This window comes from Furipterus horrens, unplaced genomic scaffold, assembly GCF_987537825.1.
Source record: "Furipterus horrens unplaced genomic scaffold, mFurHor1.1.pri manual_scaffold_5, whole genome shotgun sequence".
Lineage (NCBI taxonomy): Eukaryota > Metazoa > Chordata > Mammalia > Chiroptera > Furipteridae > Furipterus > Furipterus horrens.
In genome coordinates, this window is record NW_028327175.1 from 182,346,551 (window position 1) to 182,370,601 (window position 24,051).

Consider the following 24,051-nt stretch of genomic DNA (forward strand, 5'->3'; position numbering starts at 1 on the left):
GTGGGCTCAGCTATGGGCCAGGCTGTATAATACTTTGGCAGGTTTTTGAGAGAGAATTGGTAGCTACGGGCAGCTAGCTTTATGGGTCTTCATTTGATTTTACTATCATGGATTAATTTCATAGTTGGGTACTGTACAGGATGTTGTAGGGATTTCTTAAAAAATGAATAAGACTTGGTGTGCCATACAAAAAGCTGCAAATTTGGTAGGAGGGGTCAGCCAGGCAGATACAGATTAGATACACTGTGGGGGAAGTGTTAAGTGAATCTCTAGAAGAAACAAGGGGGTGGGAACTAGGAGTTTGTAAACAGAGAACTGTATGTTTTAGTGTAAATGAAGTCGAGTGTATTGTACTATACAGCACAGCACATGGAGGATCTCATAAGTGTTCCTTTCAGTGTGGGCAGAATGTGCGGGTGGCAGGTGAGATAAAGACAAGTATGCAGGCACCAGGACACAGAGAGGACCATATTGAAAAGTTTGGGCTATATATTCGTAGGTAATTGAAGTACTTTAAGAGGGAAAGCCATGAGACAATAAAGTGTGTGTGTGTGTGTGTGTGTGTGTGTGTGTGTGTGTGTGTGTTAGAGCATCCTTGCAGTGGTGTGTGAAAGGAGACCATTTGTATTTAGCCAGGAGATGAGAACATGGATTGATGCGATTAGGGTGGATTTCAAGAGTTATTTTTGAGGTAGAGTCAATAGATTTTTGTTCCTGAAACTTGGGGCGACAAAGTACTGTGCATCAGATAAAGGTACTATCTCATAGGGAATTCAAGTTGACCTAAGCTACTGCTTGGGCAGTTTGAGACCAGGAGAGGGATCCTGGTACTGGAGCTGTGCTTCAAGACAAAAAATATCAAAAGATTGTTTAGATTGCAGTTGTTTTATTTTTTAGGAGCGCCCGGTTACCTTCTAAAAAAACAAAAACCAAAAGAAAGACAAAGAAAACATTTGCCAATACCATTTATTATCTTTCACTATACCCTTTCTCTTTCTTTGCTAAAGTGTGGGAATTTAGTACTTCCGCCACACTCAAGATGGCTATACCCGAATTAGACTTTTCAATGCTATACGTTCTAGGCGGCCCCGCCCCCTTTCGGACCTACTTCTGCCTCTCTGCATTTACAACTTGCAGCACTCAAGATGGCCCAGCTTCCTCCTACTTTTCATTGGCTGCATCCCTCTGGTTTTCCGTCTTCGTGAGGCGGAACTTAGATTTGATCGACAGCTATTTCGATCAATGGACGAAGGGCAGAGGCCAGTGAAGCGCTGGAACTGGAGAACCTCCCCAGTGCCTGGGAGGGTGTTTTGGCTGGGGTGGAGCAGAGCCGGAAGCGGGAGGGGGCGGGGGGGGGAGTGAAACAGGAAAAGAAGGGAAGAAGGAAGAAGAGGAAAGAGGAGGAGAGGGAGGAGGAGGGTGGTGGCGGCGCCCTGGCGGAGGAGCAGGAGCAGGAGGGGGATGGAGAGGAGAAGGCTCCTGGGTGGCATGGCGCTCCTGCTCCTCCAGGCGCTGCCCAGCCCCTTGTCAGCCAGGGCTGAACCCCCGCAGGTAAGGGGGAGGGGCGTCCGGACCAGGCTGGGCGCCTGGGGGTCGTCGAGGCCTGGCTGGAGGGGGCTGGAGACGGCCTCGCTGATAGCTGGAGGAGGCTGAAGGAGTGTTGTTGCCAGGAGTTGAGGGGTCGCGAGAGGGGCACCCAGGCTTGGAGTGGACATAATCTAAGGGGGCGTCGGTTTTAGCTGAGGGACACCTGTTTCGGGGTCAGGAAGGTGGCAGAGGCTTGGAGCCAAGCAAGTGCGGGGCCTTTGAGACGGCACTTAGGTCAAGTGGGCTGGGATGACTGTGACTAGATAGTGGTGCCAAGCTGGAGCATGTGGGGTGCATTCCTGGTCCCCGGTGGAGCAAGTCTCCTAGGCAGCGATGCCGCGTGTACAGTCCGTGCGGGTCGGGGTACGTGGCTACTGAGCTGGCCTGAGAGCGAGGAGGGGCTGAGAGGATATTTATTTCAGGCTGGACTGGGGCGAGTTGTGAGGGCACCCTTTTTAATGGTGTTGGAGTTAGTGGTTGGAGGCAGGAATCTTGAAAGGCAGGTGGGATGAAGTGAAGGGACCCCTCAGGAGGAGGGCACACTTGAGCTCTAGTAAGCTCTTACTGTTAGGCTGGCTGGTCTGGGAGAGCCGGTCCCTGGCGCTGGTCTGGGCCAGCCTGAGGCTTTGGAGCAAACGGTGGTGCTGCAAATGGAGCACCCCAGCTTTTCTTGCTGGGTGGCTTGCTTTTTATCGAGGCAGAGAAGCTGGCTTGTGTTGATTCCAGCTCCAGCGGGCATTTCGAAACCTTAATGGGAGCATTACTCCTGGTGCCAAGTTGGGTGGGGTGCACTAGGGGTAATCACTCCTTCTTCCCTTGCATTTGGCAAGGCTTTACCATTCTCTTTTCTTCACTTTCTGTTCCCTTCCCTGTCTTTTCAGAGTCTGTACAGCTTAGCGCTTGAACTTTGTGTTGTGATCAAGAGTAGAAGCAGAGTCCCAGCAAAAACACATATCTTTTACGTAGGAGTTCATGGGCTGCCTATTCACATAGGTGTGCATCTTTGTTTTGCCCATTAGTATCCTTTATTTTAAAAATGTAAATGAGACTCACATAACAAACTATTTAAAACCGTTTCACCATTTTAAAGTGAAAAAATTCAGTGATATTATATTCACAATGTTGTGCAACCACCACCCCTATCTAGTTTCATGACATTTTTATCACCCCAATAGGAAACCCCCTACCCATTAAGCAGTTCCGCTCTTCCCCCTTGCCCCAGTCCCAGGCAACCACCAATCTGCTTTCTGTCTCTGTGGGTTTACCTATTCAGAATATTTCATATAAATGGAATCGCACAGTGTGGCCTTTTGTGTCTGGCTTCTTTCTCTTAGAATAATGTTTTCAAGGTTCGTTCATGTTGTAGCATGTACCAGAGCTTTATTCTTTTTTATGGCTATTTCTCCTTTGTATGGCTATACCACAATTTGTTTATTCATGTGTCGAAGTGTCCTGTTTCCCCCCCAGAATGTACTTATTATGTATATCAGAAATAACATGCGAAAGGAATAGAGCTCATTTTCTGGGCTAGTATATTCCCTTTTCTAGGACTGCACCCTTCCATTTTATGCTTTGTTGGGGTTCTTTATTTTCCCAGTTAAAGTAGCAGGAGAAATAAATTTTCTTTGTTAGAAAAGTTATAACCCTTTGGACTGGTAGGTGCTGAGAGAACAAAACAGAACAAACTGTTGCTTTTCATTTGCACCTATTTTTGTATCTCTAAAGGCGGTTCCCAATAACCAATCAATTACATTGTTAGAGGGTTGATTTAGGAACGTTACAGCCTTTGGAGGTGGATGCCCAGGGCCTGTGGACTGCTTCACCTGATGGAGAGCTGTGGTGGTCTTCCTAGTCAATGGTGGGAAACATCCATTCCTTTTTTTTCTTTTTTAAATCCTCATCCATCTCTTTAGCCAGAGGAAGGATGGCAAGTGCAGGTTCCTTACCATGTCGTGCAAGCTGGGAGGTGGCTAGAAGATGTGGGAGGGGATCTTCAATGTCATGCCCTCATTGCATTTTGTTGAGCACAGGTCATTCTCTTATCATTTCTCTGGCATTTCCAATACTTATTTTGGGGACAGGGTGGCTTTTGTACTTTGTTCCATTTGGATGGATGCTCGCACTGACTAACTATTACAGGGATTACAGTTCTTGCAGAGAAAGGAAAGTTCCTAATGAGTAGTCTCCTCTTCTTGACCCCTCCCTGCAACCCTCCCACCCCTACCTAATACCCTGTCTCTTTCTGTCAGATAATGCTATTGTATATATCTGTAGTGAAATTTGTGTTTTGAATTTTACCCTTTGGAATGGAAGCTATTATATAATTATTAACTCTGAATCCACTACAATTTAGTCAGCTTGATTTGGGATTTGGTTTTTGTTGATTTGGCTTGTAGAAATCAGTAAAGAAAAAAAAATTCAGAGACCATTTTGGCTTAAGACCAACTTCAGGTACTCAATGTCCTTATTTCAACAAGTGACCTCCAGCTAACTCTGAACTGAAGAGGACTCTCCGAACTCATTTGTGTTGAAATGGTTAGGGTATCTCCTTGTATTTTTCCCCTTAAACTAGCTCTCTCAAGTACAGCATTTTTTTGAATGCATTTAATATCAGAAATACATGATATTAGGTGGTTTGCTTTCCCTCTTAATAGCTCTGCACTTAACAGCCATTTCTTGACATCCTGGCTCAGGAAAGATCATTAGCTTAGCTTACTTCTGTGTTAGAAACTTAGACTTAACCCTCTGGTAGGTCACTGCAGCTCAGATATGAGCCCTTGAATCCATAAAGAATAAAAAAGCAGTAAGATCTCCAAATAGTAAGGCCTTGGTATTTGTCTTTCTCAGTTAAATTATGATTGTGACACATAGAGTTTATTTCTTTTTTCTATTTTTGGTTAGACTTAACCAGAAAAATCTGACTATATTATTTAAAATAAAGATTTAGTAAAAGGCTTTTTCCATAAAGTGAGTCAGCCAATGGTGGGAGCATAAATCTCTAGAGATGCAGTCATTACTTGTATGCTGTGATTAAAACTTTGAGTTGGATGAGGGGAGGGGGAGCTCTAGTTCCTGATATTTTTTTCCCCACCCCTCAATAGTATACCCTTGGCCTCCCACTCCCTCCTTTACTCACTTCCATTGTCCCAGCTTTTAGTCCAGAAGCCCTTCTTTTTTTAAAATTTTTTTTATTATTTTATTTATTTGTTTTTAGAGAGAGGGGAAAGGAGAGTGAGAGGGAGAGAAACATCAATGTGTAGTTGCCTCTCATGCATGCCCAACTGGGGATCTGGTGTGCAACCTAGGCATGTGCCCTGACTGGTAATTGAACCAGTGACACTTGATTCGCAGGCCGAAGCTCAATGAACTGAGCCACAGCAGCCAGGTCAGAAGACCTTCTTGTAGAATAGTGGGATAGGAGATTTTCAGATTCTAAATTTCTTTCCCTCATTTTCTTAGTCTGTTTTACACACCAAAGGGAGCAATTGTTGAAAATCAATACCTTGAGTTTCTGTAAATCCTTTCAGTAGAATTTAGCAATTTACTGAAACATCCACTCATTGAAGCAGGCTGTTGTTGTAGGTAGACATTGGGAATCCCTGTCCTCAAGGAGCTGGCAATCTTGTTTGAAAGACAGAAATAACATACACAGTGATTTGTAATCCAGAGGGATCAATGCTGTAATGGAAGTGCAGAGCAACTGATGCTGCTAAGGCCAGGGGAAGGTGGGGACTCAGGGGAAGTCTTGGAGGAAGAGGCATTTGGACTGGCTCTTAAGGGGTATGAGGTCTATGGACCAGGAAGGGGGAAAGCCCATTCCAGTATGAAAGTGGTGAATTTGAAAGGTGGGCTGTGGTTAGTTGATCAAGGAGGCCTTTTATCTCTTCATTGATGTGGTGCTGTCCAGTAGAACTTTCTGTGTTGCTGAAAATCATCTGTATCTGCACTGTTTGTTTTGGTAGCAGTTTAGCCACATGTGACAAATGTGGCTAGGATAACTGAGGAACTGAATTTTTAATGACATTTAGTTTTTTATATCAACTTTCTTGAGATGTAATTAACATGCCAATAGATTCACTCTTTTAAAGTGTACATAAAATGTCTTTTTAGTTAAGTCACAGAGTTGTTGACCATCACCTCTATCTAATTTTAGAACATTTTCATTCACCCCATAAGGAAACCCCGTGGCCATTAGCAGCCCTTCCTCATTTCACCCCCTCCTCCCCCAGCCCCTTACAACTACTAATCTACTTTCTGTCCCTATGGATTTGCCTATTCTGGACATTCCATATAAGTGGACTCATACACTTCTGTGGTCCCTTGTGATTGGCTTCTTTCACTTAGTGTAATGTTTTTAAGATTCATCCATGTTGATAGATAAGTATATCAGTGCATGCATCAGTATTTTACCCCATTTTATGACAAATTACTGTTCGATTGTATGAGTGTACCACATTTTATTTATCCATTTATCATTGATGGTCATTCGGGCTGTTTCCACTTCTGGGTTATTATGAATAATGCTGCTGTGAACATGCATGTACTGTACAAGGTTTTTGTGTAGATACATGTTTTCATTTCTCCTGGGTATGTACCTAATAGTGGAATTGCTGGGTCATATGGTAACTCCATATGAAACTTTTTGAGGAACTGCCAGACTGTTTTTCAAAGTGGTATGATAATTTCATTTTAATTAAATTAAATGAAATAGCTACATGTGCCTACTGACTACATATCAGATAATGCAGATCTCACAGCTTTCCAGTGGGGGCATGGGGTATAGTCTAATATAGTGGTGAGGTCTTGAGCTCAGGGGGCAGACCACCTGAGTTCCAAACTTGATTCTTCTGCTTATTATCATTGAGCAAATTACTCCACCTCTTTGTGCCTTAATTTTTCCACCTATAAAATGGGAATAAATTAATAAGAACCTAATAGGTTTGTCATGAGTTGAAAAGATATAATATAGATAAGAGTCTTACATATATGATTGCATATATTATTATATATTATTGGTGGTTCTCAGAGTACATTGTGGTTGGTAAGTGTCAACCCCCAGATTAAGTTCAGAAACTGAGATTTGAAAGTGACTTCCTTGTTTCTGTTCTATCACTGAATTTAGGTGTGTTCCTGTGTTCTTTGAGCTATGTAGCTAACTTTCATGGTGAACCTATGTGTTTAGAGTAGTGGGTGTCAGTTGGGGACAATTTTGCCCCTTCCAGAGGACATGTATCAGTGTCTGGAAACATTTTTGGTTTGTTACAACTTGGGCATCTAGTGAGTGAAGGCCACATGCTCAGTCTATCACCATGAGGGAAGCGGGCTCTCCTGGGCCTCAGGAAGGCTGTTAAACATTCCACAGTGCTCAGGATAGTTTCCTACCACAAAGAATTGTCTGGCCCCAAATTTGAGTAGTGCCAAGGTGGAGAAACCCGGGATTCCCAGCAGCTCCTGTTCATTATCACAGGGTTTGAGGTCAGCCTTTCTGTGAAGAGAGTACAGCATTAGGAATTGTACAAAATGTCCTCTGACAGCTAGTTTTAGGTGGGATAATTTAAAGTTTTAACATCCTGACTCTTGATTACTCTCAGATTTGTTGACGTGTGTTACCAGTCAGCCCTGTTTTGTCAGCCAACATCAAACATTTTGGAAAAGGCACATTTTTTTAGTCTGTGGTTTAGCAAGCAGGTGAGCCCTCCCTCAGTCACCCAATCTTGAACTTTCTTTTCCCTAGCTTTGGTCTGCTTGTGTGGTTTTATTTGAAGAACATACTTGTTTTTGCCCTGGTGAGGCTGATGGTGGCCAGTTACTTTCTTTTCTTGGTGTCCTCCATGGTCCCATAACCAACCTGAATTAAGTCACATTCTTACAACTTTTTCCTTTCCCCATTTTAAGTCTCATTGCGACCTCACGGGCATTGATTTGTTCTCCCACACGTTCAGTCTCACCATGAGGAAAGCTGACTGTCCTGGACCTCAGGAAGACTGTGTCTAGAGGAGTGCCCTCTCTACAGGCCCCAGGATGTAGCTCCTTGTGGGTGTTGGGCACTAGCTAGCAGCTCTTCATGGATACTGTGGATACTTAGATGGCTTTGGAGTCAAAATTCCAGCTGCCTCTATGTGCCCTAGAGGGCCTCTTTCTTTCCTGCCTTAAATTGTTAGGACTAATGCTTGAGGGGCCATCAGGACACAGGTGGTACATGATGTGGGTTCATTCCTTACCCTCCAACCCCAGTCATGGGCACTTCCAGGGCCATGGATCCCACTAGAACTTCACAGACAGTAAGAGCAGCTACTGAGCGAAAGGCAGCAGTGACAGAGGATCGTGGTGCACTGTGTACTCAGTGGCATACAACACAGGCTGATGTCTGGTGGTGGGCACCTCCCTTTTGAAACATCCTTTGTAATTCCACAAGGTGGAGCAAAGTCTGGACAAAAAACTGCATGCAAACAAACACAAATAAATCCAGAACATTGCAATCTGGGAAGTAAGGAGAGGGACAGCAAACTCATTCTATCTCATCTAATTGAATTCTGCTGCTGTTGATACAATTCTGGGCTTTCCCAGTGTAGGAATTAAAGTAGGTCATTCTCCCAGACTTGTAGATCACCAGTCCTGCATGGACTGGGTTTCTGTGATACTCTCACTTACTCAACGACATTCCTATAACCTTGATTTATTTACTTCTGGTTTTCTCCTTTCCGTAATTTCTTCTGTGGCAAGACAGACGAGCTGTGTACGTATCTGCTGTTTCTGGTGCCATCATCACCATCAGAGGGTCACAGCTAATTTTGATTCACAATCTTAGGTGTTAGAAAGAATTTAACTTAAACTTGTTTTGGAAGCGGTAATGTAAATATAAGATATTGCAAATAGTTGTGGCTGGGAAGGGTAGGACCTAGAGTGAAGTTATAAAACCGACTGTTTTGATTTTTAAATATCAAGCAAGATGGATCTTATGTCATAACACTGGTTTATTACACATTCTTGCAGATCAGAGGCATTCATTCATGGAGAAAATATTTGTTTTTCAAAATTCTATTTTTTTTTTTGTTTGTTTGTTTGCCCTTTCCTAAATTATCTTCCTTACCTAAATGTGGCAGTTTCACTCTAGTTGTATTAAAACCAACTTAACGTAGAAACAACAACAGAAAAACCCCACAACTTCGTTCACTGATCAGATCTCAGTATTTTCCCTCTTAGTGGTTTATTTGGGTGAGAAAGTTAATATTTGGCTTTTTACGTTGGGATGTTGGAGCATTGCCGCTCTTAAGGACTTGAGTGGTGTGAGAGGTGAATAGCAAGAGAAGCTCATCCTTTGTACTTCTTTCTTTTTTCTTGAGACCTTTGTCTTTAAATATGCAGATCCTCTTGCTACATTTGCAGGGGGTCTGCGAGGCAGAAAACCAGCACCAGTCTGACTTGGCACAAAGTCCGCTATGACTGTCTTTCCATTTTCCTTCCATAGACCTGATTGCTGCTCTTGGTACCTTTTACCTTTTCACTTCAGTTTTTATTTTTATCTTATTATTTATTTTTTGCTCTAAAAGATTTTATTTATTTATTTTTAGAGAGAGGGGAAGGGGAGGAGAAAGAGAGGAAGAGAAACATCGATAATAGGAGCAAAACATCGATGGGTTGCCTCTTGCAGGCGCTCTGACCGGGACCCAGGCCTGCCACCAGGCATGTGCCCTGACCAGGTATGGAACTGGTGATCTTTTACTTTGCAGGACTACGCGCAACCAACTGAGCCATGCTGGTCAGGGCACATCAGTTTTTAATTCTGCAAAAATAACGCATGCTCATAACAATGGTAAATAATACAGAAATACAACAGTGCTTAGAGTAAAAAGTGAAAGTGTGGTTTGGTGTGTATTTTTGGTGGTTTTTCTGCATCTGCTGCCTGTTTCTAGGTAGATGGGGGGGCAAAAGTAGGTTTACAGTTGTGAGTACACAAAACAGTTTATTCTGGTATTATATTTATTAATGTATTAGTTGTTTTACAGCTGTAAACCTACTTTTGTCCCATCCTTTAGTAATAAAATTCATACATATGTATACTTATTTATACATACAAATAACTCGTATAAACATAAAATTGGTGGTATGTGTAGGGTTCTTTATAGTCTTTCAGTTTTTTAAAAACAAAAATGGGGCCCTGGCCAGTTACGTACTTCGGTTGGTTAGAGCGTCGTCCCAGTACAGCAAAGTTGTGGGCTTGATCCCTGGTCAGGGCACATACAAGAATCAAATGATGAATGCATAAATAAGTGGAACAATAAATTGATGTCTGTCTCTTAAATCAATATATAAAACATTTAAAAATATTTAAAATAAAAACAAAAATGGGAAAACTTATATGTAGTATTTTACAACATGCACTTTTAAAAACCTTAATGTAGACTTCGATATCGCATTATATCTCTCATGTTTTTTAAATGCCTGCTATTGCTTTAGATCATGATTTATTTAACCACTTCATTATAGATGAACATACATTGTGTCTAGGTTTTTTGCCACGTAAACATTATTGTACTTTTTTCTTTTTTAAAGATTATTCATTTATCCCTAGAGAGAGGGGAAGGGAGGGAGAAAGAAAGGGAGAGAAACATCAGTGTGTGGTTGCCTCTCGCGCACCCACGACTGGGGACCCAGCCTGCAGTCTGGGCATGTGCCCTGAGTGGGAATCAAAACCAGCGACCCCTTGGTTCACAGGCTGGCGCTCAATCCGCTGAGCTACATCAGCCAGGGCTGTTGTACTTATTTCTATCTGCAGTTGTGCTAGATTCCTAGAAGTGGCATTGTGGTTGATAGAGCCAAGTTGCTCTCCACAGTGCTTCTATCAGTTTACGTACCCATCACTAGGGTATGCAAGGGCTCATTTCCCCCAAGGGTAAGCAACATTTCTTGACCTACATCTCATGCTTATCCTTGAAAGATGTGTCTTCTGATTCTTAACACAGGCACCTGGGTAACCTTTGACTTCCTCAGAAGCCTGTAGGTCTCCAATTCGCTTAGCTTCCAGTCTCCTGTCTGCAAATCAGTTGCTCCCTTTGCTGTGGAGGAGGATTCACCCAAGGACAGTGAGCCTATAGCTGGAGAAGGGTAGAAATGCCTGCCCAGATACTGAAGGAAGTGGTTTGTGGTCCCCTGGAGGATGTTCAGACAGGTGACTTGGAGTTGTTGCCCAATTGCTATGTGGCACACAAGTTAATTGCGTACCCAATGAACCTCCTGTTCGTGGTGATCATCCCAGAAGAAGGGACACTTGGAATAGCATTGCTGAAAGTACAGACTCCAGAGCAAGACTGCCTCCATATAATTTTGCGCTTGCTAGTTAACTCAGTTTTCTCATCTGTACATTGGGATAGGAGCCCCTACCTGTAGGGTTATTTGCAAGGGGAAATTGGGTCAATACTTACAAAGCACTTGGAACAGTACCTGCCACATAGTAATTACTTGGTAAACAATAGCTTCCATTGTTGTTGTTGTTGTTATTATTACGTTTGGGGAACCTTTAAGGCTTCCCTGTTTCCTGACTGAACAAACACCTGTTTCCAGTGGAAGAATTTAAGAATATATTTTGGTTAGCTTCTAGTCCAGAAGGCATGTGCATCACTTTCCATATCATCCAACTTAGCAATCAGATGAGAGGTGTTTTTCCAGCAATTGTATTCTAATAATAAAGTAAGAAATTACTCTTAGAGTAGGTAATTAGAATATACGTATACTATTATTCTGATTTGTACATCTTTGTGCTCTTGAGTGGAGAGAAAAGTGGGGGGGTTACCAAGAGCAAAGAAGTGTGCTGTCGTCTCGAGTGTGGGAGCTGTGGTTCGTCACCGTCCTGACCACAGTGCTAGACCGCATGCAGCTCCATCTGCTCTCGGAACACTGTGTACTGTACTGAGGGAGGGGAGGTGCGCGCTGGCACTCTTGGCACCTGACCCCAGCCTCCGTTTGGTACTTCCTGTTCTGAGGTGAAGATGGTTTCTGAGGGTTTTTTCTTTTCTTTCTTTTTTTTTTTTTTAAGTAACAGCATTATTGAGATATAACTTACATACCATAAAAATCATACTTTTAGAATGTACAATTCAGTGAGTTTAGTATATTGACAAGGTTAGGTCACTACCACCACTATTTGGTTTTAGAACATTTTCATTACCCTAAAAAGAAATACAATATTAGCAGTCATAAACCCCCACCTCCCCCCACCCTGCCACCACCCCAAGTCCCTGGCAACCACCAATCTACTTTCCATCTATGAATTTTCCTGTTGAATCATACACGATATGGTATGTTGTGACTGGCTTCTTTCACTTAGCATAGTATTTTCAAGGTTCGTTCATGCTGTAGCATGTGTCAATATTTCTTTTATGACCAATTAATATTCTATTGTATGGGTGTAACATATCTATTCTTCAACTGATGGATATTTGGGCTGTTTTCACTTTTGGGGCTATGAGGAATAATAATGCTTCTGTGAACATTGGTGTACATGTTTTTGTGTGGACATATGTTTTCATTCTCTTGGGTATATACCTAGAAGTAGAATTGCTAGGTCACATGGTCACTGTGTTTCACTTTTGAGGAACTGCCTGTTTTCCGTAGCAGCGGTACCATTTTATATCCCACTAACAGTGTACGAGGGTTTCAGTTCCTCCACATCCTCTCCAACACTTGTCTTTCTTTTATATGATAACCAGCCTAGTGAGTGTGAAGTAGTATCATTGGTTTTGATTTGCATTTTTCTAGTAACCAGTGATTGAACAGCTTTTCACATTCTTATTCGCCATTTGTATATCTTCTTTGGAGAAATACTTGTTCAATTTTTGGCCTATTTTAAAGTCCCTTATCTGACCGAAGGTAAAGGGATCAGTCATTCCACGGAACGCCAGTGAGTGACTGCCGAGGGGGGCAGATTTTCCTTTCAGCTAGACTCAGGGCTCTGGCCATGCTTCCACTTGTTCTCAAGACCTTAGGCCAGTTGCTTTACTACTTCTAACCGCATTGTCCAGAGACCGCAGTAGGCAGCCATATCTGTGATAAGAGGCCCATGTGGTCCAAGAAATCTACTGTTTTGTTTTGTTTTTGAGAATCACAATGCATGAGCTCTAGAACTCTACACGTTCTAAGATTAAGCCTCTGAAGAATACTACGGTTAAGCCTAATGAGTCCCTTGTCAGATAAATGATTTGCAGATATTTTCTCCCATTCTGTGTTGTTTTTCCACTTTCTCTCTGGCATCATTTGAAGCATAACTTTTTAGTTTTGGCAGAGTTTAGCTTATGTGTTTTTTTCTTTTGTCACTTGAGCTTTTGGTGCTCTTTAGTTCTTTTTTTTATTTTTATTTTTTTGGTTTAATCTTTATTGTATTTTTTCCATTACCATTTAGTTCCCTTCTATCCCCTCCCCCCAGCAATCACCACACTGTTGTCCACGTCCATGAGTCCTTTTTCCTTTGTGCTTAATCCCTCCACCCCCTAACCTCCCACTCCAGCTGTCATCTGCTCTCCATCTATGAGTCTGTCCCCATTTTCCTTGTTTGTTCAGTTTGTTCATTAGAGTCCACATGAGTGAAATCATATGGTATTTGCCTTTCTCTGACTGGCTTATTTCACTTAACATAATGTTCTCCAGGTTCATTCATACTGTCACAAAGGGTAAATTTTCTTCTTTTTTATGGCCGAGTAGTATTCCCTTGTATAAATGTCCCATAGTTGTTTTATCCAGAGGAAAAGAGAATTAACTCATGTACCCATTACTAACTTCGGCAATTTATTACCGTGGCCAGTCTTGTTTATAGTCACTTTCATTTCCATTCATCCTAGTGAAATTATTTTGAGCAAGTGGTAGACTTCAAATCTTTTCAGCCATAAATAGTTCCATTTGAATCTTTAAGGAATAAAAGGATTCTCTTCCTCAAAATAATCATCCTATCATATCATACTTTAAAAAATGGAAAATAATTCCTTAATGTTATAGGATAGGATCTTGCATGGAAGAATTTAAATTAGGTCCTATGGTAAAAATGCTATTAGAAAATTCAGCTAATTATGACAGCTCTTCAGTTTTCATAAGTAATTAACCCTCATTAAGTTCATTAAGTATTCCACTACTTTAAAAAATATTATTTCCCAACAATACTTTTCAAAAGTGCTTCTCCAAACACATCCTTCCCTTTTTTTTTTTTTACTTGAACCAGTCTAGGGGTGGTGTTTCAATCATGGCAAACCCTTTTTTTCCACCCCCTCGAAACTTTGTCATTTTGTTTGACACACATCCATTTCTGAATTCTGTCCAGTATATAAAGTGAAATATTAACTTAAGACTTTAGCCCTCAATTTCTAGCGTAGGGAGAATTTTTAGAAAAATCCTCCCCTTCTCTGATATTGCACAAATGTTCAGAGAAACCTGGGAAAGTGAGGAGACCCCGTGAGTGTAATTTCTCATCTTTCAGCTCTCCAGCCGTATCAGCGGGGTGCCCCTATCCCATGCCTGACTGACTATGCCCACCCTCAAGATAGAGTGTTGGGGGTTTCATGCCAGATGTGCAGCGCTGCTGAGGGAGAAAGAGAACACAGAATACGGAGGCTGAAAGACAGTGTAGAGATAATGGTGCTACGAAAGAAAGTTCAGTACGAAAGTCTGTGCAGTTCAAAATGTAGCAGATTTAGGGTTGAAGAGAATTCTTAACCCTGGATCTCTTCAGAGACTTAACTGTAGAGCACTGTGCATCTGTGAATTTCCAAAAGGGATGATAGACTTCTTTGACCCCATGGGCCTCTTACAGTGGAAATGGCCTCGGGCAGTCTCTGGACGATGCTGAAAGAAGTAATGAAGGTGCAGAGCAGTAAAGTAGTTGGTCCAGGGTCATGGGAATAGGTGGTCACCTGGCTAGTCCCGAATGCCAGAGCCCTGGCAGCCTAGTTGAAAGTTAAATTTCCCTCCGGGCAGTCACTCCCTGGGGTTCCCTGGGAGGACCTCTGTTCCTTCAGTCAGAAACCCTAGATTTTACTCCTAAGTCACTTACATTTTCAGACCTTCAATAGACTGGTCTGACAAGTGGGGATTGTAATAACTGCCTAGCCCTGTCACCAGCTGATGTAAGGAACAGCTAAAGTAGATATGAAAGTAGTTTATGAACCTTGAGTTCTCTGCAAGGATGATGAATTATTTTGTTCCTCTCTGGTTAGTGCCACCTGTTCTGCAATATTGAGCACACCTTAGCTAGAATGTGCATCTTGAGCAAAGTGAAAGCCTGGAACAGTGGGTAGAAGTGCAAAGATGTGTTGACACCTGCTAATTTTTTTCAGGGAGGAACAGTGGCTTGCGCTGACTTTCCTTCTTGCTGTGATGGGGGATGTTTTCTCAAAGTCACTTTTGGTTTTCTTCCTCCTGGGCTTTATGCCTATATGGTCTCATCTCTCTGCTCACTTCTGCTTTGGTGTAGTGATTCCCTCATGATTTGAACCCCAGGTCAAGGTGTTTTTAAAGTAGGCTTACTTACCGCTGTCATCCTTCATTGCCTCACTCTGTGCCCTGGGAGGGAGTATATTGTTCAGGAGTGGTCTGTGGTTAAGCATTAAATGACAAAAGGACCAGCATACCCAGCATCTGGTGTGATTCCCTCTCCAGTTTCACCCCTTAGTCATCATTTTACTTGGGGGTGGGTGGGTGGGTGTGTATGTTCCAGAAATGTTCCCATTTCCTACAACTTACGGGAAGCATAAACTGCCTGAATGTTTTCTTCTGGTGTTTTGAAATCTCAGAGCTGGAGTAGATTTGGTTACTGCATAGCCTAAGGAGGGAAGAGGTAATACTTGATTTACATAAGATCCAGGAAATGAAGGAAGGCATGGTGCCTGGAGCTGTGTTTCCAACTAGATCTTACTAAGTTTCACAATCCTTTATGCAGAAAAGGCAACTTCTGGTGTTCCTCATGGAATCACCTGGCGGAGGGGGAACAAAACCAGGAGCAGCCTCATTCCATTTGCCCCATTGGGGATTTAGATCATGTCCCAGCTCTATCTACTCTGAGGAAGGGACTTTTACTTTTGTGGTGGCTTAAGTACCTTAAATCCCTCAGCTGAGAAATTAGAGACCTACAGATAATGAGATCCACAGAGGGTTTCCCAGTGCTTGCATCAAACCTCATGAGTGATATCCAGATCCTCTCCTGACCTCTTAGCTGCCAGGTGTCTGGGGCCAGGAAAATGCCATCCACATTAATGTTTGGGGATTCAGCTATATTAGCTTCATTTTTATAGTCTTCTCTTTAATCATTCAGTGTGTTCATCCATGTAACAACAGTCTTTTCTTGAGGGCTTATTTTGTGCAGGGCATTGGTCAGTATTGCGAGGGACACAGAAGTACCAGGTTTGCATCTTGCCCTTAAATTGCTTGAACTTTAGAAGAGGAAATAAGTCTGAGAATAAACAACTTTGCTGAGTTTGTGAATTCAGAAAAGAGTGAGTGGATTTTCCTATAAAAGCACAACCAAGATGGCCTCTCCCTGGAAAATGTGACTGATTGCTCTTATGACCTTAAATCCAGAGGGTCCGGAGCTGCTTCTAGGGACTCAGAATTGAAGTGCCTTTAATAAAATGACTTTTACATTAGGCCCTTCTATGTGCCTGCCATCCATTGCATTCACATTGCCACCGAACGTGGACCATGCCTCTCTTTGTTTTGCCCAAAGTTTAAATAAAAGTGGAAGATGAAATCTGACTTAATGGAGACCTGGAACACTTATTTTTCTAATAGTCGCCTCTTTCCAAGTTACATCTGAGAGTGTATCATGTAGTATGTATGACCTCCATTTCTCCTTTGTTTCTTATTGTGATCTTTGGTTTAAAGAACAGTTTGTCAGGAGACATGAAATGTGTCTGGAAATAGTCCTGAGCTATGGCTTGCTAATTTTCCTGTAATTCTTGGCTACTTGCCAGTTTGGTTGAGGTCAAACTGTTTCTAGGGCAGGAAAAATGAACCTTGCATTTTGGTAGGAAAACAAACAAGGCTGCTGTTGTACTTGATAAAGCTACATTTGCAGGTCCAGCAACAGCCCATTAACCGTCAGTGACAGCCCACTGTCAGTAGTGGGTTTCAGAGATCCCTGTACTCTCTGGAGAGGGCAGCAAATGTCCATGCATGAAGGTAATAAATATTGTGGAGTGATTGATTGTCAGCACCAAAGGACTTTCTTGTTAGGGGCAGAGAAACAAGAGGCAGAAACCTTAGGAGGCTGTCGTAAACTGGTTTCAGCTTCTGCTTCTTTCATTTCTGTATTTCAAAGACTGAAGCTGTACCATTCATATGGGTATCTTCCCTCCACCTGTCCTACCCCAGAGACTGGAACAAAGTCAGCTCCAAGATGTATCATATTTTAGTAGTAAATATAATTAAACAAGCAAAAAGAGAGCCTAAGATACTTAGTAAACTAGAAATTCCTGTCCTTGATATTCATGGCACTACTGTCGTCATTCGAAAGAAAATATGTGCTGGTTAGAGGTATTCAGTGAAGACACACGTGTGTAGGACCTGTACATTGTAACGCTAGCTGACCTTTGCTTCATCTTCTGCTCTTCTCGGATGCCCTGTGTGTCCTTGTTTCCATGGTTTGGGCCGTGTTCTGCCCTGCCTAGTGTGCTTGGCTTCTCACCCAAACCACACACATTGTTTTAGTATCCATCTCTCTCTCTCTCTCTCTTTTTTTTTAAATTGATTTTAGGGAGAGAGACACACACACACACACACACACACACACACACACACACACACGTTGATCTGTTGTTCCACTTAGTTATGCATTCATTAGCTGATTCTTGGATGTGCCCTGACCAGTCAGTGATTGAACTGCAACCTTGACGTACCGGGATGACACTGTAACCAACTGAGCTATCTGGCCAGGGCAGTACCCATCTCTCAGTAAAACTTTCTTTGGCCATTCTATCTCTCAAAAGCTTTCCTTGTTTGAGCCCTTCTTGGACTCACTGGCTTTACTTCTTCCCAGCATTGATTATGAAGTGCCTTTGTGTGTTTCTGCATCTACTGTCTTTTCTCCCTAACTGCGTAATTAAATAAATAAATCCTCCAGGGCAAAGACGAATTCATCCAATAGTCCATCCTTCTCATTCCCACGGTGTATCCGGGATGGCCGGATGTGACTGTAGCTATCAGGCCACAAAAGAGGAGGAAGTGACAATTATAATATCAAAGTATTATCTTCATATGTGTTCAAGACATTTTGGAACCAAACAGGCCTGGCTGGAATGCTGATTTCACTGCCTACTAGGTGTTGGTTGTTGAGTGAGTTACCTAACTTCACTAAAGCTCATGTTTTTCATCTGCTAAATGTCAACTATCAACCTGTTAGGCCCCTCTCTGAAATATACTTGATGTTTAGCAAGTGATGGAGCGCATACTGCATTTGAGAGCAGTATGCCCCGCCTTCCTTTTGGGAAGACTCAATAGTAGGAAAACATCCGCAGGTTTTTATGGAGACCATGCAGGAGAAATAAGCCCCATGACTCGTAGAGCTCCTTGTCCTGCTCAGAAAAACCAGGAGCGGTGTGTTTTCTTGCCTTCTTGCCTCGGCAGGCCTGCTGAAGTCTTCCTTTGTCCAGCCCCAGGACACAGATAAGCTAGTATTCTTGGCTTCTGGCAGCTAAGCGATCCTTAGCATTTCTACTTGGCACAGTTCTGAAAATCTTTGTTCTGAGTTTGGACTTCTTCCCATGGCATTGGCCAAAATAATTACTTAAGGGTTCTTTTACTGATGCCCAACCCCATATCCATGACATGAAGATACGATTTGACTTTTATTATTGTGACGTTTCTCTTGCTTTGGGGTTTGACTTAGTATTCACATCTTGTTTTCTTGTCAGAACTCTAAGGCATTTAAGTGTACCGGTGTTCAACCTGAGAAAAATATAAAAGGTCTCTTATCTTAGATATACTGTGTCTGCCTTGCAGTCTCTACTCAAAGCTTCTGGAAATAAAATGGCCCTAGGTCTGGAGATTATCTCATACCCCAGAAGCCTGGAAGTTGCCATCCTGTTCTGATAAAAGTCTCTTTCTTTTGATTCCTTGGCTTCAAAATATAGAATCCCCTGGGCCTCTCCCCTAGCTTCCTTTAGCCTCAGCCAGCCAGATGACCTGGGTGTGGGAACAGGTCACCAGGTTACCCGAGATCCAAGGCATGGGAAGATCATCGCTCCAGCGTGCTTCTTGTATGGGGACCAACTGTGTGCTGGGAACAGATGAGAGAACTTGAAGGCTTTCCCAGTTGTTTACGTCACAGAACTCTGGCCGCAAAGTGGGTCAGAATGGGAGTCCTGGGGCCTAAGGGCTCTGACTCCACACTCTGGAACACCACTGTCAGATCCAGTCTAAGTGACAGTCCTATAAACAGGGTGCTGGAGCACTGACTGGACAGTGCTCACTGACCCTCAATTCTGGTTTTGTCTTATTAGTATCTTCTGATCTAATATCATGACTCTTGTATTATTGTAAAGGAAAGACTCTTTGGAACAAGAAACCCTTGTTCTACTGCTAACTCTGTGACTTTGGGCAAGGTCTCCACATGCCTTGGTTTCTGCAGCTGAACAATAGGGTTAATAGTATCTGTGTTGTGGGGGAATTGTGGAGGGGGTGTTGTCACGCTCTGAGATATTGGTTAAATGGAGTTTCTAGCACAGAGTCTGGCTGATTTTCAGTGCTGAACAAATAACTATCTTTTCTCATCTCAGTCCCAGAATTGAAAAATTATAAATACATAGGCTGCCTAGAGAAATGTTGCCAAAAGATTCTTAAATCAACTACAGTGAAAGAATGAGTGCCACTGACCAAGAACGTATATATTGCAGTGTGTCTTTTTTTTTTTTTTCCCTTCAGTATGTCTTCTTCAATAATAAGCTAATCAGAATATAAAGAGTTTTAGCATTGCTGTCTTTGGGGATTCTCTGAACGGGGGATGAGGGAGCTGATCAAGAAGGATGTCTCAGACACTGCTTGGGCCCATAAAACAGTTGTTAAACTGCAGCGTTTTGACAACGCAATCCTGCCTAATTCTGGTTTAGTGTGATGGTTCCTTTTTTTTTTAATTGTCAAATTCATTGTTGAATTTAAGTCTCCGTCATCAGGCAGATGACTACAATTATGTGATGAAGGATTTGACTTACTTTTGGTCCACTGTGTTTGAGCCTGGATCTCGTAAAAGACCATCCCACCCCCCACCCCTGCCCTTTTTTTCAGACTAGCAGAAATTGCTAATGATCATCTTATCTTGCCTCTTAAATCCCAAAGCTGACTAATTTGTCACTGGGTTGTGGTAATATTTGCAGGGCATGGCAAAAAATGCAGTCACTTTCCTGAGAATGCCTGCATTTGTCAATTCAGCCTCTTTTTCTCCTCAACTCCCCCCCACCCCCCAGAAAAAATCTCAGTGCTCAACAAGGGTTGGTCAGCAATGGGCTACGGCAAGGAGAAGTAGATTAGTGAAAAGAAGCCATTCTCAGTAATCACTCTGTTAGAGTGTATGATATTGTGCTAGGTGTAATGCTTTCCTTGGGTTTAATGCTGCCTTGCAAACAGGAATGTATAATCTTGTAAGAAGAAAAAGTAGAAAAATGCTGATTAGAAACACTGTCTTGAGTAGCATCCATAAAAGGATGAGTCATTAGGGGGAAATCCAGGAAGTCTATGATATAATTTTGATCATTTAGATTGAACTTTTACAAAGTTATATTTGGATTTCTAGTAATTGCAATTCCACTTATTCAGACCTACCTCACTGATGGAAAGTATTGTTTAGAAATAGGGAATGTTTCCATAGTCCATCAGAGCAAGGGCTCATGGCGGCAACCCCAGGGTCTGGCACACTGTGGGCGTTCAGTAGGAGTGGAACAAATGAATAAGTATACTTACGCCATGGTACTGTTTCTGGGGAACTACAGGTGCCACCCTTTTTGTTAGGTAGGTACAGATCACAGTTGCTCCTAGAGGACTTAGGATGCCCTTTCCTCACGTTTGGCTGTCAAACTTAATAATGGTGCATGGGTTTTGTGGTGGTTGGCTGTTGCCAGGGAACTGAGGAAATGAAAGGGAGGCTTTGAGAACAATTTTTCAGGTCCCGGCCAGGTAGCTCAGTTTTAGAGTGTGTCCCAATACTCCAAGGTTGTGGGTCTGATCCCTGGTCAGGGCACATACAGGAATCAACCAATGAATGCATTAATAAGTGGAGCAACAAAAATTGGTATGTCTCTTCCTCTCTTTCTCCTCCCTTCCTCTCTCTATAAAATCAATGAAAGAAAGAAAGAAAACAAGTTCTTTGTTCTTCCCTGAGTGGCTGTGCCTCAACGTCCAGGCCTGCTTATCTGGCGGTTTGGCCTGTAAGGTGAGGACTAGCAAGGTATGGGATAGACTGTATGACTGTGTCTTGAGAATACAAATAGGCTGAAGAATGGCTCTGGAGGCCCCAAACTCAGCAGCAGAAGCCTCTATATACATTTCCCCTCTTCTCTTAATAGCAGTGAGGCTGGGATTCATTCTTTTCTTGAGCCTCGAGGAAATGGCTCAGCTGGCTTGGCTCATTCATTTCCTGGTCAGGAAAGTCAGTGTGACCTTGACCGTCAGTAGGAGACCTGCAGCAAGCACACTGTGTTTGCCTGGATTCACTAATGACTGAAAAGTACTTTTTGCAACTCACCATGCTGTAAGAGTTGTGTACTGCTAATTTATTGTCCTAGGTGAGGTGACAGATACTAATTTGCAAGAATCATTTCTGATTTACCTGGGTTATGCCCAGCACAGTGCCACTCGCATAGAGGCCTTTGATAGATATCACTGGAGGGAAATTGTTGCAGAAAATAAGACGAGATATATTTGCTTTGAGTCATGGAAAATATACCTCTAATTAGCAGCTTACGAAGTTAGTAGAAAGAAACTTTGGATTTATAAAGTTCCTCTGGAGATTGTTCTCCTTAAGGAGAGTCATCTCTGCAAGTCCCAATTCAAACATAGGCCATTTGTCCTTTGCTAGTGTGTTCTTTGCTAGAGAATTCCCGGTCAGGCAGAGCTACTGTGACCTGCTATTTAGGGAACTATGGCCAGATGAGAGCTGGCTTACACCACTAGACTAGGAAAAGTCAGAGCAGGACACCAACCCTAGGGCCTTTTGCTTTTTGTACAAAGCTTGCTGTTAGCCATTTTCTCCATAAACTAAAGAAGGCATGGCAAACCAAAGGTGGTGAACTTTTAAGAAGCAGGGGTTGGTTTAAATATAGATGATCTGCTGGCAACTTGGAGGCTGCAATGGGACTTGTTGTACCTTTTTAAAGACAAGTGAAGAAAGATGTTGGCACCTGTACTTCCGCAGTTTGTTTATGAAATATAAACTCTCCTGTTGAAACGTGGGCTTGAGAGGTCAGCATCCAAGGTAGCATGTCCTACCTTAGCTGGGGAGGAGGGGCCTCTCCACACCCTATGCGAATTGCCTCAATCCCTTTGAGAAAGTTGGGACAGCCAGAGACAGCCAGACTTTCAGCACTGACTCTGGCAGGGGTGGGGGTAGGACCGTTCTGTGAAACTTGATTTTTCTTTCCCAAGGAGGAGAAACAATACCTCAGGAGTTGTAGGGTCCAATCCTTATTCAGAGAAATGTGGCTCTTCTCAGCTTTAGACTGTCGTTTATGTACACCCGAGCCTGCTGAAAGCCATGGGGCACTGATGGGAGCAGGGGCTGCCTCTGTCCCGAGCTGCAGGCTCCAGCTTTAGGCAGGTCCGGGGCTGGCTATCGCGGGCTGCAGCACATCCTCCTCTGTTCCACAGCAGCTGTCTGGAGCTTTTTCTGCTGTGCTTGAACTGATGTCATTTCCCCCTTGGCAGGCAGCTTCGGCGTTGCTGCGTCTGAGATATGTCACGAGAAGGTGGGGGTGGGCCGGAGCCAGGCAGGGGGAAGTGGTGAGGAGAGCAGGAGTAGAGTGCCTACTTGGTCCTGGGACTCTGTTTACTTTCTCTGCTTTGCTCGGGAAGGCTGCCTAACTGGGACCGCGGAGCACGCAGGCCCACCAGGGGAAATGCTCGTTTCAAGACCTTAACTTTTAAAAGCCCTTTGTTGCAAACGTTAGTGTGGACGATGCTGTTGCAGGATGCCTTTCCTTTTGGGTCTTAGACAGGTAATGAACTGGTTGAATGTGGATCAGGGGTGGGAAGGGGAGAAGGGTGGGAGCTTGTTTATGATATTACTACTTGAGGTAGAGGGAACCTTTTAGAAAATGTCTCTCAGTGATAGTAGGCCAGCTCCCATACAGAAATTTCCAGTCTTCCCTTCTTGTTTGCTAGTGGCTCCTTACTTTTAGAGCCACTTTATTCTTAACCTCCTCCGTCCCCGAGTCTCTCTGGGGCTGTGCATTCTGATTTTCCATTAGACACCATAAGACCGGACACAGAGCTTTATGGAGGAAACAGTTGAGAGGTTGAGGTGGGGGAAGGGGAGAGGCAGAATGGGATTCTTAATCAAAACCCCTTTTATCCCCTCTCCCTTTTGATTTGGCTAGCTGGCAGAGGTTTCTTCACGGTTTCGGGGATTTCTGAGTGGGGAGAGGGGAACTTCTTTAAAAGGTTCCCAAAGGTTTTCTCCTTTTTAAGAATGCGGTCAGGGCTGTGTAGCTCTGGGACATCCTGGACCCTGCAGAGGGGTTGGGGTGGGATCGACCACTTTTTGGCCTTCCTGACTACTTTTTCAAAACCAATGGACTTGATTGCTTTGGGAGCCACTGTTTGAAGTAGGGGCACTACATTATAGCCGAGAACCTGGAGTGGGAGGAGGAAACAGTAGGGAGGGACCAACTGCTGTCTGCTGTGAACACAGCTGTTGCCAACTATTTGTTCCAGGGCTTCTGAGAGTTGGCCACCCCCACGCCCTCCTTGGTCTGAAAGGCATGTCTGTAGCGGAATGCGTAAGCGTAACTGTAACCAGCGTCAGCGTGGAGGGGGTGGGGAGGGATGCACGCACTCTGTTGCCTGCTCAGGGGTGAGGAAAGGCCACAGAAAAGATCGGACCCGAAGCCTTAGTTACAGAGTCCCTGCTAAAGACCGTGTGGCCAGTCTCACTCAGAGAAGTGCTGGATGAGCAAATCTCCCTTGGTTTGCCTGAAAGCTTTTTAGAAGTAAGCTTCTCTGAAAAGCTTCACACATTCCACGACTGCTTTTGTTGAATTTCAGTGTTTCTTTGATGCATCTGATAGGCGGAGAGTGGGGTCCCATTTGAGCATCTCTTCTCTGCCCTAAGACTGTCGTTTTAATCTATGGGCAGAATGAGCCCTGGTGAAGCTTTTGAACAGGGTTGGAAATGGGGTGGATGAAGGATCCCATGCTATGCCAGCTGGTGGGGAGAGTGCCAGGTACAGAGGAAAGAGCAGGCTGGGAAGCCAGAAAGGCCTGCGTTGGTATTCTGACCCCTCT

General features: G+C 43.3%; 1 protein-coding gene across 4 annotated transcripts in view; it reads left to right on the forward strand.

Annotated features, from left to right (window-relative positions):
* Positions 1 to 1,372: 1,372 nt before the first annotated feature.
* Positions 1,373 to 24,051, forward strand: part of WBP1L (WW domain binding protein 1 like) — a 63,915-nt gene continuing 41,236 nt past the window's right edge. For 3 of the 4 annotated variants that reach the window (XR_016511250.1, XR_016511249.1, XM_090278519.1), the window contains exon 1: positions 1,373 to 1,551. Coding sequence is in view for 2 of the 4 variants with exons in the window: in XM_090278519.1 (XP_090134645.1) it covers positions 1,462 to 1,551 (90 nt within the window). In the remaining 2 variants the exon portion in view is untranslated. Of the gene's footprint in view, positions 1,552 to 22,545; positions 22,764 to 24,051 lie in introns of those variants that run through there. The other variant, XM_090278520.1, reaches the window with a different exon arrangement.